The sequence below is a fragment of the Eptesicus fuscus genome, chromosome 2 (assembly GCF_027574615.1).
Source record: "Eptesicus fuscus isolate TK198812 chromosome 2, DD_ASM_mEF_20220401, whole genome shotgun sequence".
Taxonomy (NCBI): Eukaryota; Metazoa; Chordata; class Mammalia; order Chiroptera; family Vespertilionidae; genus Eptesicus; species Eptesicus fuscus.
In genome coordinates, this window is record NC_072474.1 from 62,408,377 (window position 1) to 62,423,399 (window position 15,023).

Sequence of the window (15,023 nt, forward strand, 5' to 3'; positions counted from 1 at the left end):
AGGCCGCTAAGCATGGTTTCCATGGCACCTTGCATTGGTAAACGTACAAACTGCAAGTGCTGGCTGTTGGGCCTGGGAATGACTTGTTAAGGAAGACAGGGACTGTCTCTGTTCTACAGAGAATCCGAGGCCCGAGGCCCCCCCCTCCCTGGCTGCAGTCCTGCGTGATCCCCTGATTCTGCGATAGTCTACCTTCTCTTAGCTGTCTCTGTTGGGCCTCTACAAAAAATGGGATCCACAGTGTTTTCCTTCGTGGTCTGTTCTAAATATTGTTTTTTTTCTCTCGGGAGATTTTTCTTTGTGCTTCTTTTCTTTAATTGCACGCTGTGAAAGCATAGGGCAGCTGATCGCTGCCCTGTTAGTCACAGTCAGCTGAGCCTGCCACAATGAGGCTACCGTCAGCCACTCCCTGCCGCACCCTGCACCTTAGATAGCGGCTCTCTCTGGGGGCATGAGGCATCGTGCCAAGCTCCAGTGCCGAATACGTGTGAGGACCCCTCTTGCAGAATGCCTTCTTAGAGATCCAGGGTATATATTAGTGTATGCAAGGCTCTCCGATGATTTTACTAGTATAGGAAACAAAACAGAGTACTTAGTTGAACCATGTTTCTCAAGCTTTACTGACCACAGTCCTTTTCCCTCCACCATGAAACACCCATTAGCATCTCCTCAAACACAGCATGGGAAGCACTGTTTATGTGAGGTCAGTCCTCTGCCACATTCTTCAAAATACAGGGAAATTTAATTATACGCAATAACAGAAATTAAGTTATCTGTTTAAACCCGAGGCCCCATCTTCACCCAGTAACATGCACATTGTTTGAATTCAGTTTTGGAGAATGGAATTTTTGCAAGTTCCTGAAACACCAGCTCCGGAGCCCACAGAAGCCCTGGAAATGCAGGAAGACTGTCCAGAAGCACAAATAGGTACTTATATTTCCTTAAATGTTATGTAAGCGTTTTCCTGGTTTTTGAAGTCATTGTGTATAAACTTCATCAGACAGCGTGCACCGGAGCCTGAGTTGGTCGGGCATTGCCATAGCAGCACAGCCACCAGCTGCTGTGGAAGTGGCCGGGCGCATGCTGGGCTTCCTCTAGTTCCCTGGGCAGCACTCAGTGGTTAGGGCCGTGGCGTTGGCTCCACCTCCCAGTAAATAAGTTACTAGCTTCTTTGAGCACCACAGGCTTGGGCTTTCAGTTCTAAGCTACGAAGTAGCCCCTGGAGGCCGAGGTACCGGACAAGTAAGACAGCCCGCACCTCAGCTCACGTCCGTTCCGCCCGACACTTGGCGGGCTCAGTATGAATGTCAGGGTGGCATGGTGTTTGCAAACTGAACAGAGGTGAACAGTGTCCCTGCCCTGGGCCTGCTCAGGAAGGACATTTATTCAGACAGAAGCCTGTCATCTGTTATTTGTGAAGCACTTTAACGTTTTCCGGTGAACTATAGAGATAGCTGACTCCTATGTAGCAGGGGTCGGGAACCTTTTTCTGCCCAGGGCCATTTGGGTATTTATAACATAATTCTTGGGCCATACAAAATTACCAGAGCCTGCTATATTTGGTTACACATTTAATTAACTCACCCCTAACGCCTGGGCAGGGCCAGACCAAGTGATTCTGTGGGCCTTTTACGTCCTGCAGGCTGGACATACCCCCGCCTGCTATGCAGAATGATTGGCTGTAAAACCAGGCTGAGATCTGTGTTGGGTCGCTCATGTCCAGAGAACTCACCCCCCTTTTATTTAGAACAATTTTTGCAAGAGTCTTCCCAGAAAGTGTTTCAGGTTTGACCTTTTGATTGTTTCTCTGTGGTTAATTTTTTGTGCACTGGGAGTTCAGTGTGAGTTTGACAACATGAGGGAGTTACTAAGGGAAAAGGCTTATTATCAGAAAGGCCCAAATCACTTCTCTTTGTAAGCTGAAAGTAGTTTTTACTTTGTTTGCCAGAAAACAAATGATCTGAGGGACAGGGCAGTTTAATGCTTGTATTACTTTAATGCATGTAAATTTCTACATAGTCAATTGCGGCTCCACTGAAAAGGCCATCTGAGTGTCTGGGACATAAGAGTTCAGTTTTGTGTCAGATATTGGATTAAGTCCAGTGAGAAGTGGTCACATTCCCTTCCTTTAACAACACTTTTAAGTGAAGAACAGTGGAAGATGAGACGAGTAGTCGGATGGAAGAAGGGGTCAAACTCAGGGAGGTGAGACATGTTGTAGACAGGGTTTGGAGAGAGCGGAGAGCAGCCCATGGGATGGGTTGACTTTGGATGGTGCAGAAGTTGGGAGTTGAGGGTAGTTGCCTGGGTGAAAATGAAGACAAGCCAGTGGTTCCCTGGAAATCAAAGCTTTTTCCAAGACTGCTTGTTTAGAGACCTGAAAGTTCATAATCCCAAGCCATTAGGGTGAAAAAAATACACTTAAATTAGCCAACTAGACTACTAGTGTTAAGAGCAGAGGGAGGCCAATGAAGCATTTGTCTTGCTAAAAAATATGTGTGTGTAATGAGTTGGTGCTTGCATAGTTATTCTTGCTCTCACTCCTCTTTTCGAGTTACATATGTTGGTTTTTCGTAAATTTTCCCTGCAGTAGACTTTATTGCTAGGGAGTTGAGGTGAGGATATGGAAAGGGAAAAAAAAACAAAAAGCTTACTAAATGAAAGCTTGCTTCAGTAATTCATCTGTGTTGTCATTTATATTGACTACATGTGGAAGGCACTGTGTTTGGGACCCCTCCTATTGAGCTGACCACTGTCTTATAGAAAGACTGTCCAAAGGTAATAAGGAGTCCACTGGAGAGAGAATTACTTTCTGCTGCAGGAACCGGGTAAGATTTCAGAGAACAAAGTGTTTAAGCCATGCCTTGAAAGATACATAACAGGGAAACACACAGAGATTGGGAAGATGGTTCTAGATCGAGCCAATGGCCTGTGCATAGTTAGCCACAAGGAGCCAGGCTGCGTGGATGAAACCGTCTAGCTGAACTCGAGTAGATAGTGTGAGGCAGATAGTGAGAAATTCACAAAGGTTTTGGCCAGATTGTGAAAGAATGAATGTTTTGGCCAAAGCGTTCTGTGAGCTCGGAAATTCTGCCAGGGTTTCTTTCCTATATGTAATCTAGTTGAAAATTGTGGCAATTTTTTATTGTTATGTTAAAATACTATGTCTACTGTGTCTCAACTGATAGAGGAATAACACCAGTGGGACACAGCTGGGTCTAACTCTAATGTACATGTGTTTTCTCATCCTCCCAATGACAGGACAGGAAGCCCAGGATGAGGACAGTAGCGATTCAGAAGCCGATGAGCAGAGCATCAGCCAGGATCCCAAGGATGTGCCCAGCCAGCCCCCCAGCACCAGCCACAGGCCCCGGGCAGCCTCCTGCCGAGCCACGGCCGCCTGGTGCACCGACAGTGGCTCGGATGACTCCAGGCGCTGGTCTGACCAGCTCAGTCTGGATGAGAAAGATGGCTTCATATTTGTGAACTATTCAGAGGGCCAGACCCGAGCCCACTTGCAGGGTCCCCTTAACCACCCTCACCCTCACCCCACTCCCCTGGAAGTTCGGAATTACAGCAGATTGAAGCCTGGTAATTTGAAGTCGGTTCTGTGTCGGGCTCTTTGAGGGTGGTCTGCGTGTGGATGGATGGGGCAGTGGGCTCTGGCTGCATCTGAGCCCTGTCCCTATGACCTGGGCCACCCACAGAGGCCTCTGAAATGTCTTCTTATGGAAAGTGGATGTAGAGATTATATCCCACGATGGTGTTGCAGTATGTTTGGCATTTTTAAAAGAAAAGTTCCTCAAAACAAAAACCTCATTCATTCACAAAGCATGAAAGTTTTTGAAAATAGGCAAATTATTGGTTACAGATAAATAAAACTGTATTCACAGGTAACTGTGCCTTGACTGAGATAGAGGCAACGTCCTCAGTTGGAGAAGTTGTTATCTTCTTGCATGGAAGATTTCCCCTTCTCTGTATTCGTCTTTGCAAATGAGGCGAACCGACCTGGCCCAGGGTCGGTGTTAAGCTAGATTGCTCTACCTTCAACTGAGGCAGCAGCTGCTGAGGCTGGAAAAGCTGCTGTAACTGTACGTTGCAGCACCCTATCTTTTGAGAGCACCATGTTAGGGTACACCTAGCACATGTTGGCCTGCCTCACTTCAGTATGTCATGTCTTCCGCTGCAGGGTACCGGTGGGAACGGCAGCTGGTGTTCAGGAGTAAGCTGACTATGCACACGGCCTTTGATCGGAAGGACAACGCGCACCCCGCGGAGATCACCGCCCTGGGCGTCTCCAAGTGAGTGCCAGGCCCTTTCCAGCTGCTCGTCCAGCTGAGTCCGCTGCTGAGCCGGGGCCCACAGTCTTCAGGGAAAACAGGTTTCCGTTCATAATATGGCTCAAAAAGACAAATCAGAAGTTTGTAGATTTGAATGCTGAATTAAACAAACAAAAAACAGCTTTGCCTTCTCTGTACTTCCAAGATACAGCAAGGTTTGATCCAAAGAGAGTTACGATGGAAGTATAAATTCAGGCCCAGTTCTCTTTTTGTCTCTTCCTACACACGACCCCCACCCCAACACACACCCCCACCATCACACCACCCCCCTGAAAACTAGAGAGCCGCAGAGTAACAGAAAGACCTTCAGCCACGTGGCTGTGCTGGAGCTGTCCCTGAGGGGGCTCTGTGCTGTGTCTCCTGCAGGGATCACAGTAGGATCCTCGTGGGTGACAGTCGAGGCCGAGTGTTCAGCTGGTCTGTGAGTGACCAGCCAGGCCGTTCTGCTGCTGACCACTGGGTGAAGGATGAAGGAGGGGACAGCTGCTCGGGCTGCTCGGTACGGTTTTCTCTCACGGAAAGACGGCACCATTGCAGGAACTGCGGCCAGCTCTTCTGCCAAAAGTAAGATGAGATGCATACTTTTTGAGTTCCTGGGGGTTAAGTTCTCAGGATGTCAGTTATGCCCAGTGCATAAGTTCTGATTGCTCCTGGGCCTCACTACCGTGTGCTGTCAGTCTAACCCTGTCTTCTTTCTCTCTGTTCTTTATTGTTACAACTGTGAAATATTTCTGTCATGGCGGGTCACCCAGAACTCAGAATGGGAAGTTGCTAATATTTCATTGTATTTCTATGTAAAACATTATAGATTCATTTTAAGTCCTCTTTTCACCCTCACCAATTACACCCTCTTCTTCATGTGCATTTGTGCATTTGCAGTTTTACTTAAATATAGCATACCTTCTGTAGCTTGCTACAGAGATGCTTTCACAGAGAACACAAATTTTATCATTGTTTTTGAACCAGTTATTGAGGCTTTTGTGGGTGTTGGCTTATCGGAAGAGGCGTGGTCTTTTGGTTGTACTGACCAAATGCTCACAGGACTGCTGTCCGTGTGTCATCCCAGGCGAGTTACCCTCTGAGCTTCAGTGACTTCATCTGTAAAATGTGGATCGTTACCCCTTTCTTCATAGAGGTGTTGAGAGAATTAAATGAAATCATTATATGAGGTTTATCAGAGTCTGGCTGTATAAATGTTCAACAGAAGGCATTTGTAATTACTGATTTTTTTTTCAGCTTAATGTCTTTAAGCTTTTCTTTGGGGAAGTCTGATTCGAGATGAGGTGCCCAAATGTCACTGCAGCCATTCCTTATGGGACCTCCCAGGAGGCTGGGAGAGGGTTCTGGACTGTGGCTCTGTGCTCTGAGAAGCCCACTCTATAAAACCCAGTAACCTAGTGATTTCCAATAGTGAACACCCCTGCGTGTACACTGGCACACATCTGTTCTTTGTAGTTTAATTTTCAAAATATTGTTTAAATGTAAGTAATTATTTAAAGTATCTATTGCTATCAAGTGTTGGATGGAGCCCTTATGTGAAAAACTGACCAAATAGTGATTGATGATGACAGAGCAGGCGCAGAAGGCAGAGCTGTCCCGGGGGCGTGGCCCGCCCTGAAGTCCGTGCCCTTCGGTCTCTCAGAGAGCTTGTTGGCAGTCCTGAGGTTCTTCTCAGAGTCCAGTAACAGTGCTTTAAACCCCTTATGTTGGTAGCCCACTTATTCCCTGGACATTGTACTGGTAGATTAATAGAGGAAATAGAATTCTGTATTTTAATACTGTGAGAAGCCAAGCTTGAAATGAGTAAATGCCACGTCCAAGGTCATACACTGCTTTATTCCAGGAATAGGAATACTTTTAAAAGAATTTGAACATTTCTTAAGTATAATCTACTTCAGGGAATTCTATCAAAATAAACAGAAAATGAAAACATTTGGACCAAACAAAAAAGCCAAACTATTTATTTAAAAAACAAGTAAGGCGTGGATCAAACCAAGTGTTTAAATGCCCAAAGGAACTTGATAATGACCAAAGTGCCTTTTTTAAAAGATATGTTTTTATTGATTTTAGAGAGAGGAAGGGGGGGGAGGGAGGAAGAAACATCAGTTGGCTGCCTCCTGCACGCCCCCTACTGGGGATCAAGCTCACAACCCTGGCATGTGCCCTGACTGGATATTGAACCAGTGACCTTTTGGTGCACAGGATGATGCTCAACCAACTGAGCCACACCGGGCAGGGCCAAAGTGTCTTTTAAAAAGGGTAGTAGGTCTTCTGCCAAGAGAAAAAGTCAAGCTCCGGGTAAAGATATTGGCATACTTCTGAGTTCACAGGGCACGGGAAGCGGTCCTGCCCAGAAAGAGTGGCCACACAGCTGCCCAGACCCCTTGGCTTCATCCTGTAGGAGAATCTTAACTTTTTATAATTCTCCTCAGTCAAATAAATAGCCCACTTTGATTTAATATTTCTTTTCTTCATAGACTAACACAAATAATACAGCATTTCTTTTGGTCCCTTGTCAAGCACACGACACAAACCAATACAGTCTTTGGCATTCACCTGGCATTATGTGGTCTTTGTCATTATGCTGCAAGATTTCCTTCTGATTTTCAAATGAGTGTTTCTCAGGCCAGTGATCAAACATGGAGCGGAGCTATAACTACGGGATTTTGCCTTTCCTTCAGGTGCAGTCGGTTTCAATCAGAAATCAAACGCTTGAAAATCTCATCCCCAGTGCGAGTTTGTCAGAACTGTTATTACAACTTACAGCATGAGCGGGGTTCAGAAGATGGGCCTCGGAATTGTTGAAGATTCACAAGCTGACTGGAGACCACGGCTGTAGACCCTCCCGGCTCCCTGTCCCACTCGCAAAGGCATCAGACCGTCTCCGTTTACACATCGCTGCACACCATGCTCGGAGTATTGAATTCAAAGGGATCATTGGATAAACGGGTGAAGAATACAGTAACGGGACAGACACTGTTCAGGTGACCAGCACAAGAAGAATAGGAGGTGGTTCCTAGGAGCAACATTGTCAATATCCGCTTCTCCCTGTTAACATCACTGTCTCCAAGGGGAAATCCTCACTTAGTCACCGTTTTTTTTTTTGTGTGTGTGTGTGTGTGTATCATTTTTATAGAGCTGCTCATCCTTATTTGGAAAAAACAACAACAAAAAAAGGCTTTTAGAAAATGGTTGTAAATCTGACTTCTTTGAAAGTAACTGTGTATATTGTAAATAGGTATAAAGGCCTTTTTTCTAAATAAGGACTTCACTGCCTGTAACATGAGATTTCAAACTAAACCACTAACTCAATGAACTTCTTATGGTTTGTCTGACATCTCTCACCAATTAATTATAAATATGTTTTTTTAATCCTCAAAGGCATTATCTGTGGTCTTCCCCCGCCCCTTTCAAATCCAGCCTGTGTGCCCAATGTTTTTTGTTTTTGTGTTTTTTTTTCAAGTTGGCCCAGAGTATCTTCACTTAAACTAGGCTAGTAACCAAAATAACGTGGGCCTTCCTTAGGAAGCTGTGGGAGAAAAGGAGTCCGGCCCTAAGATGCCTGGGAATATCGGAGCATCTCGCCCCGGGCTCACACCATCTCAGTGTTGGTCTGATGTCACAAGGCCCCTGGTAAGCTTCTGTTTGGACTGCCATTTGGTCAGAGCAAACCTGAGCATTGCACAGAGGTGTCGGGATCAGTGAGATGCGGGAAACAGCCCTGCCTCAACTAATGGCAATATAATTGCATGTAACCCAAATTAACTTCTCTTGCATAGAACATAGTAAGTATGTGTCTTTGGTGACACCAAAAGTTCTACTATAGCTTATTTTCAAAAAAGGGTGGAAAAAAAAAAAAGGTGTACAGAATTAACATATAAACCTTGTTGTAAAACTGGATCATGTCAGAACTGCTTATAATTAACCTTTACCATTTAATGCCATCTACCTGAAAACAGTGAGATTTATACTGTATCAATGTCTATTTTTTTGTTTTTTGCTATGAATATAATTACAGTATTTTAATATTTAGTTATTTAATTTGTTCTACTAGTTGGTAACAGAACACACAGATCCAGGGAGACTAAAGCTGGTAGGGGCTAAGAGATAAGCTTAGTTTACAGAAAAATGGCTTTGGTGGTGGGATTTTTTAAAATGTGTGTTATGTACATAAATATGTATATATATAAAACAAATGAAACAATTAATCTAGATTTTAACATTTTCAGATATTTAGTGATAATATTATGAGCAATTCTAAAAGCCCAGTGATTTGAAAAATGTAGAATCCTTTATGGCCCAAGGAAGGAAGGACAGGCCTTCACACCCCCATGGAGGTACCATACACAGGACAGTGGCTTTGGCTTTCCCGAGTCTTCATCTTCAGGCCCTGGTGACAGGCACACTTATGCACTAAAATGCACATATATGCACATGCGTTCAAAAATAGGCATTGGTACAACAGCAATCTTGTACCGAATGGGCTGAAACCAGCTTAAGAACAAATTTGTTCTTCCTGATAACTAGGTCTCCAAGAGAAAATATAAAGGCTGCTTTAGTGCCTTATGCTTACTAAATTTAAACCTTTATTTACCCAGGTTTAAGCCTACAGTCTATTTATGATTACATATCAGAATTGATTAAAACACTTCCATTTCTAAAAGTTCAAATATAATTGTTAATAAAAAGGATTATTGGCATTAATACCTTAACTTGAAGAAGAGTTGTGTTCTGTTTTCCTTTCTGTGTCTTATTCCTCCCATGCCCCCCCCCCCATCTTACTTTAGTTCTAATGAATAATACTGGATGTTCAACACTTGCAGGAATCATACTGTCGCATAACCGTGGGCTCCGCCCCTGCCCAGCCCCATAGATGAGTTGTAGCAGTGTTATTCTACACTTTTTCAAAGAAGCGTCCTCCTTGTGTACATGAACCATGTTTACCCCAAACCCAATGGCAGAGGTGTTCTTTAAAGACTTGAATATATGAATGTGTGTATGTAGTTACTTAAAGGTTATTCCTCTTTGTAATATGAAGTTCTATGGGATGAACACTTTTAAACTTTCCGACACAACTTCCTTGACCAGAAGATGGAAACCAAAACTCTTGTGATAGTATTTCCTCTGGCAGCTGGTGCTGTGGGCAACTGTTCTGTTCAGTGGGGTTTGGTGTGTGTGTTTGTGTCTAATGCAGAAATCACAGATCACTCACATATACAAGTACACTCACATGCATAAACCCGTTTCTCTGAATGTCTTCCTGTGTTCCATGTAAATTTGTTCACCGACCTTTGTTCTCAGCCTGCACATCCACATCCATGTGGTCTGATTCTTTGTCTGAGAGCACCTCACAGGGCTCCTGCTTGACCTCCATCGTTCCGTTGTTCATCCATCCGCCCATCTGGCCATGTATTTGTCCATGTGTTCTAACGTGTGTGTGGTGTGCTACTGTAATGTCATGCTTTGGAAGAGAATAGCTGCCCACAGCGGCCATCCGTCTGGGTAATAGCAAAACACTCTAGATAAGTTATTTTGCACTTTCTTATGTATAAAGTTGGTAGAAACTTATTTTTGCTTTGTATCATTTAAATACATTTTGTTTTGGTAAATGAACTGTGTATAAAATATTTATGCTGTTACAACTGTTTTTAGAAAGTATTTTTAATTTCAGCAAGTTTGGTTACTTGTTGCATGACTATTAACACGGCTGACTTTTTGTGTCAGTGCAATGTATATTTTTTTGTCCTGTTATTAACTTGTAAGCCCTAGAAATGGCCAATTATTTGTACAGCAACAGAAGTAAATTGAAGATACTGGCTAAGACTGGATTGATTGTGGACTTTTGTACTATATTGCAGAATTCAATACCTGTTTGGTGGTTATGTAAAAGGCCTGAAGAATTACTACTAGTGTGCAATGTGTGATAACTGAATGTTCATTGTATATCTGTCTCTGATGCAAAAAGGTAGAGTAACACAATTACAATACATGATTAAATGCAATAGTCCAGGTACTTTTTTTTTTTTTCATTTCAGATAAATACCTACTATTCACCATCCATGAAAAAAAGAAAGTTGTTTTTAAGCCAGTTCTTCAGGGAAGGAAAAAGAAAGCAGAACTGAGGTCTAATAATTCCCTAAATTTTGTGTAGTTTTTTAATAGTTGTGAATATATCTTTCAGAAGATCTCAGCTTGCAGAAGTTTGGCTATTAAGTTTGGCTCAAGTGCTAGTTTGATCCATCTCTAAATTCCAGCCTTCCTGCATTCTGAGCTTCCCGGTTGTGTGTGGGCAGCCGCAGGGAGAGGAAAGTGACTTCTGGGAGACATGACCCTCCCACTTGAGTGGACCTATGCCCCAAGACCACATTGCATGGTTGTGGCTCTTTTTTCCTGAGTCTTGTTCTCTATCCATCATGTTGGGAAAAGTAAGCAACAGTGAAGTAGCTATCTCCTGCCCCTTCCAAAGTCACATGAGGACTCTTCCGGTGTCCTGTCCCTCTTCTGCAAGCACACACACACACACACACACACACACACACACACACACACACACACACACCGGCGTCAGTCCTTTCATTACAGACTTCCACCTGAGAGGTTGGAACTCACAGATCTGTTCTTAACTGTTGCTAGCTTATTTGGTTGTAAACTGCCTCCCCAGCACTTCAGTGACTTGCTTTTTCCACTTTCTAAAGGTATTAATAAAAATCCCAGTTCATGTTCAGCTTGAACACAGAGTCCCAAATTTGAGGGTATTGTGCTTATTACAGATTCCACTTCAGCCCAATTCCACTTTACAGGCAGAAAGTATAGGAATGCCAAAAACTTCTAAGACAATAGCTGTTTCTTCAAGAATAAAAAATCAGTGCTAAGAGAAAGCCAAGGGCAGTTCCCATTCCTTTGATATAATACTGCCCATCGTTCTAATGGCCTCAAAAAGAGTTGCAGTCAAGGATGGGCACTGCAGGAATCAGAGTTTAAAGGACAGACATGCAAGTAAGTCCCTTTCCTGCCATTTGCTTATCTGCAATACAACTTCCTCTTCACCCCTCATTTGGACACATTTGGAGCTTCGGAGAGGAAGCAGTTCAATGGAATTAGTCCAGCGTTACATCAGTTGTCTTCACTTTATCAACATTTTCCGCACCCACTGTAAAGCTCTTACTTACTGTCCCTTTGGACCTTTGTAGGTATGGCACCAAGCCAAGCTGCCACACTGAGATGGCGTGATGTTGGGAGAGCCCCAGAATAGAAATGAAGAGCGAGGCTGCTGCTGTCGCCTGCCAGGAACTTCTGAGGCTCCCTGTAAGCACCCTGTGCACCAGGTTTTATGTGTCAGAGCCACCTGTGAGGATGCAGCAGGGGGCTAAGAGCGATTCTTAAGTTGTGGCAGCAATTCTTCAAATGGCCCAGGAGAACGATCAGTCAGCACTCGGGAATCGGGAAAGAAAACCTTGATTACGCAGCGCTGCTAGTCCAGGGGATTCTGATCTGCCAATGTGGGAGGTTTGGATATATATATCTTCTTATGGCGGACACCTGGGGTGGGCTTTGTCGTTAGAATGGGGCTTGTAAGATTACTGTTTAGTTACTGAACTAGAGACTGTAAGTCCCCAAAGTTGCCCCCATATTTTCCTTCTCATTCCTGCCCTCTTGTGCCACAAACTAGCCTTAGCCTCTGGGATTACAGAAGATTCAGGAATTTGAGATAAGGTCGCCAACTGCTCTAGTTATTTCCTACTGAAGGGGGGCAACGAAAAGGGGGGTGTATTATCATCATCTTCCCCAAGGGGGTCGTCATAGTAGTTTGGAGTAGCAAGGGCAGAGAAGTTCTCCTCCCAGTACCAGTCTGAGGGTTCTGGTTATACTTGTATAAAGATAGAATGAAACTGTTAGAAAAATGAAAACAAAGATTATCCAGAAATACCAAAGTCAGGTCAGCCAGATCTGCTGTCTTCTTGAACATGATCCACAGGGTGTGGTTCACGTCAGAGGTCACCTTCCACTCTGGATGCTGATTGCCCAGCTGGTGGGCTGCTCCCACCCGGGAGTGGTGGATCCAGGTGTTCAGTCCTGCAACTTTGAGAGCTGAGGGGGTGGTTAGTACGATTGGATAAGGTCCCTTCCAGGTTGGCTTAAGGGGTTCCTTTTTCCAATCTTTTACCCAAACCTGGTCCCCAGGCTTGTGAGGGTGCACAGATGTTCCTAGAGAGATGAGCAATCAATCAGTAACCCATCTGTGGACTTCAAGGATAGTTTTCCCAAGTCCTTGTAGCTGTTTCTGAATTTCTAAGCTCCCTACCTCCCCCAAATCTCCTTTGGCCGAATTAAGGGAGGGGGTCTGCCATATAGAATTTCAAATGGAGAGCACCCTACCCTGGCTCTCTGGGCACAGTGTACCCGCAGGAGCACAAGTGGTAAGATACCTGTCCAGGGTAAGTTCATCTCCTGGCATAGCTTAGCCATAGTCTGCTTTAGAGTCCGGTTCATGCGTTCTACGTTCCCTGAACTCGGGGGCCTGTAGGCTACATGTAAGTTCCACTTAATTCCTAAGACCTTAGCTACCTGCTGTACTACTTCAGCTACAAAGGCTGGGCCATTATCTGACCCTATGGTTAATGGCATCCCATACTGTGGAATTATGTCCCTCAGTAATGCCTTGGTGACTTCTCTCACCTTCTCTGTGCGGGTAGGATATGCCTCAACCCAGCCTGAAAAGGTGAAGACTAAAAGGTATTTATTTCCTCTACTAGGCCCTATTTCTGTAAAGTCTACTTCTAGATCTTCAAAGGGAGCCTGCCCACAGCACTGACTTCCTATGGGTCCTACAGGACCCTGCCTTGCATTGTTCTGTGCACAGAGGAGGCAGCGCTGAGAGACTGAGGCGCAAAAGGAGGGGAGGCGGGCAATTAGGTAGTAACTGCTTAACAAGGCTTCCAGAGCCGTGTTCCCTAAATGGGTAAGTTCATGCTGCTGGAGGACTACTCTATGAGCTAACTGTCCTGGAATGTAGACCCTATGATCTGGGAGTATTCACCAACCTTCCTTCGTCCTTTTACCCCCTTCCTGCTGGGCCCGTTCTTCTAAGCTGAACTTCCTGCTGGACCCGTATTTTGGAAGTTCAGGTAATTCAGGAGCCAGCATGTTCTGCAATGGTGCCGCCCGCTCCTGAGCAGCTAGCTTTGCCTTTATGGTCATGAAGGCTTTTTCCTGCTAAGGATCCCAGTTATTGGGTGCCTTTTCCTCTCCTTTTAAGGCTTCATAGAGGGGCTTAGCATGAACCACTTGGTGGCGGCCTCGCTGACGTCAGCAGGGGCAGCAGAATGGTCTACGGGTATGGTCCCCAGTAGCTCAGATAATGGGGATCTCCCATCCTGAGAGGGGAGCTACTTTCTGAGTGACTACCGAGTGCTCTGCCCCTGTATCAACCATAAAGTTCACAGTCTGGCCCCCAGTTTTCATTCTGACCTTGGGCTCATGGGGGCCCAGATGGAAAGAGCCCGGTCTGTCCTAGTCGGAGCTCGCTGCCGCTAATCCGTGAAGTCTGTCTCCTGCGGCTCTGGCCAGTAGCGCCTGGGTGGTTTGGACGGCCTTTCCTGCTTTTTCTGGCGGCTCAGACATTCAATTCTTCCCGGGTCCTAATCCTTTACAATAGGCACACTGGTCCCGTTTAAGATCCGTTCTTCCTTTTCCTGGCTTGGCTCCTTGCTGTCTCCCTCTCCTTCCTGCTGAGGGTCCTGGGAGTTAGCTTCTACGACAGCCGCAGCAATCAGGGTCACTTTCTTTTTTAGTTTCTCCTCAGCCTCCTCTTTAGCCACATTATCCCGATTAATGAAAACCTTGTTTGCTATTTCTAGTAACTTGGTTGCAAATCCTTCAAGCTTCTGTAGCTTTCTCCTTATGTCTGGCTGAGCCTGTAACGAAGGCTGCATTGACCATAGTTTGATTCTCCGGGGCCTCAAGATCAAAGGGAGTGTAAACTCGATGTGCTTCACAGAGTCTCATAAAAGGCTGCTGGACTTTCATCAGACTTCTGGAAAGCCTCAGAGGTCTTAGCCATATTAGTGGGTTTCTTGCCCCTGCCCTGAGCCCCTGGAGGAAGGCCAATTGATCTCTCTCTATGCTGGCTCTCCCATCCTCCGAGTTCAGGTCCCATCAGGGTTCCTCATCCGGGAGAGCCTCCCTTGCCCATCTGTCTGTGTCTAATGTCCCGCCGGAGCCTGGGTCTGGAGCCATTTCTGTTATTCTCATGCACTCCTCGGTGTTGAAAAGCGTGAGGAGTTGCTTGCAATCGACCCAGGTGGGCATATGGGTCTGAAAAATTGACTCTAGGAGGTCAACCATGACCTGAGGTTTTCAGAATAAGCAGGAGTGTGATGCTTCCAATTTAAGAGATCGGTCACAGTGAAAGGCTGGTAGTAAAAGACCGATCCCCCCTCTTGTAGGGTCCCGTCTTCTCCGACTACATGGGGGCCTCGCACTTCTCGGAGAGGCATCTGGAAAGCCGGGAGTGGCCTGGGTCCCTGACCAGCTGAGCGCAAACATCATCCAACTGGCTCTGGAGAGTCCGGCTGGGGAGAGATGGAAGGAGGTGGTGTATCTAAGCTTCCCTGACCAGGCAAAGGAGCCCTGGGTGCCAATTAAAGCACACATGGAGGTGGTAGAACTGGCAGGGCTTCCTCA

The 15,023-nt window shown here is 45.4% G+C and overlaps 1 protein-coding gene across 1 annotated transcript in view; it reads left to right on the top strand.

Annotated features, from left to right (window-relative positions):
* The window catches only part of WDFY3 (WD repeat and FYVE domain containing 3), a 265,989-nt gene extending 255,826 nt beyond the window's left edge, over nucleotides 1–10,163 (top strand). Inside the window, exons 63-67 of the mRNA XM_054727645.1 lie at nucleotides 831–927; nucleotides 3,262–3,591; nucleotides 4,190–4,301; nucleotides 4,707–4,904; nucleotides 7,022–10,163. Of these exons, the coding sequence (XP_054583620.1) occupies nucleotides 831–927; nucleotides 3,262–3,591; nucleotides 4,190–4,301; nucleotides 4,707–4,904; nucleotides 7,022–7,145 (861 nt within the window). The 3' untranslated portion in view covers nucleotides 7,146–10,163. The remainder of the gene's footprint in view (nucleotides 1–830; nucleotides 928–3,261; nucleotides 3,592–4,189; nucleotides 4,302–4,706; nucleotides 4,905–7,021) is intronic.
* Nucleotides 10,164–15,023: the final 4,860 nt, after the last annotated feature.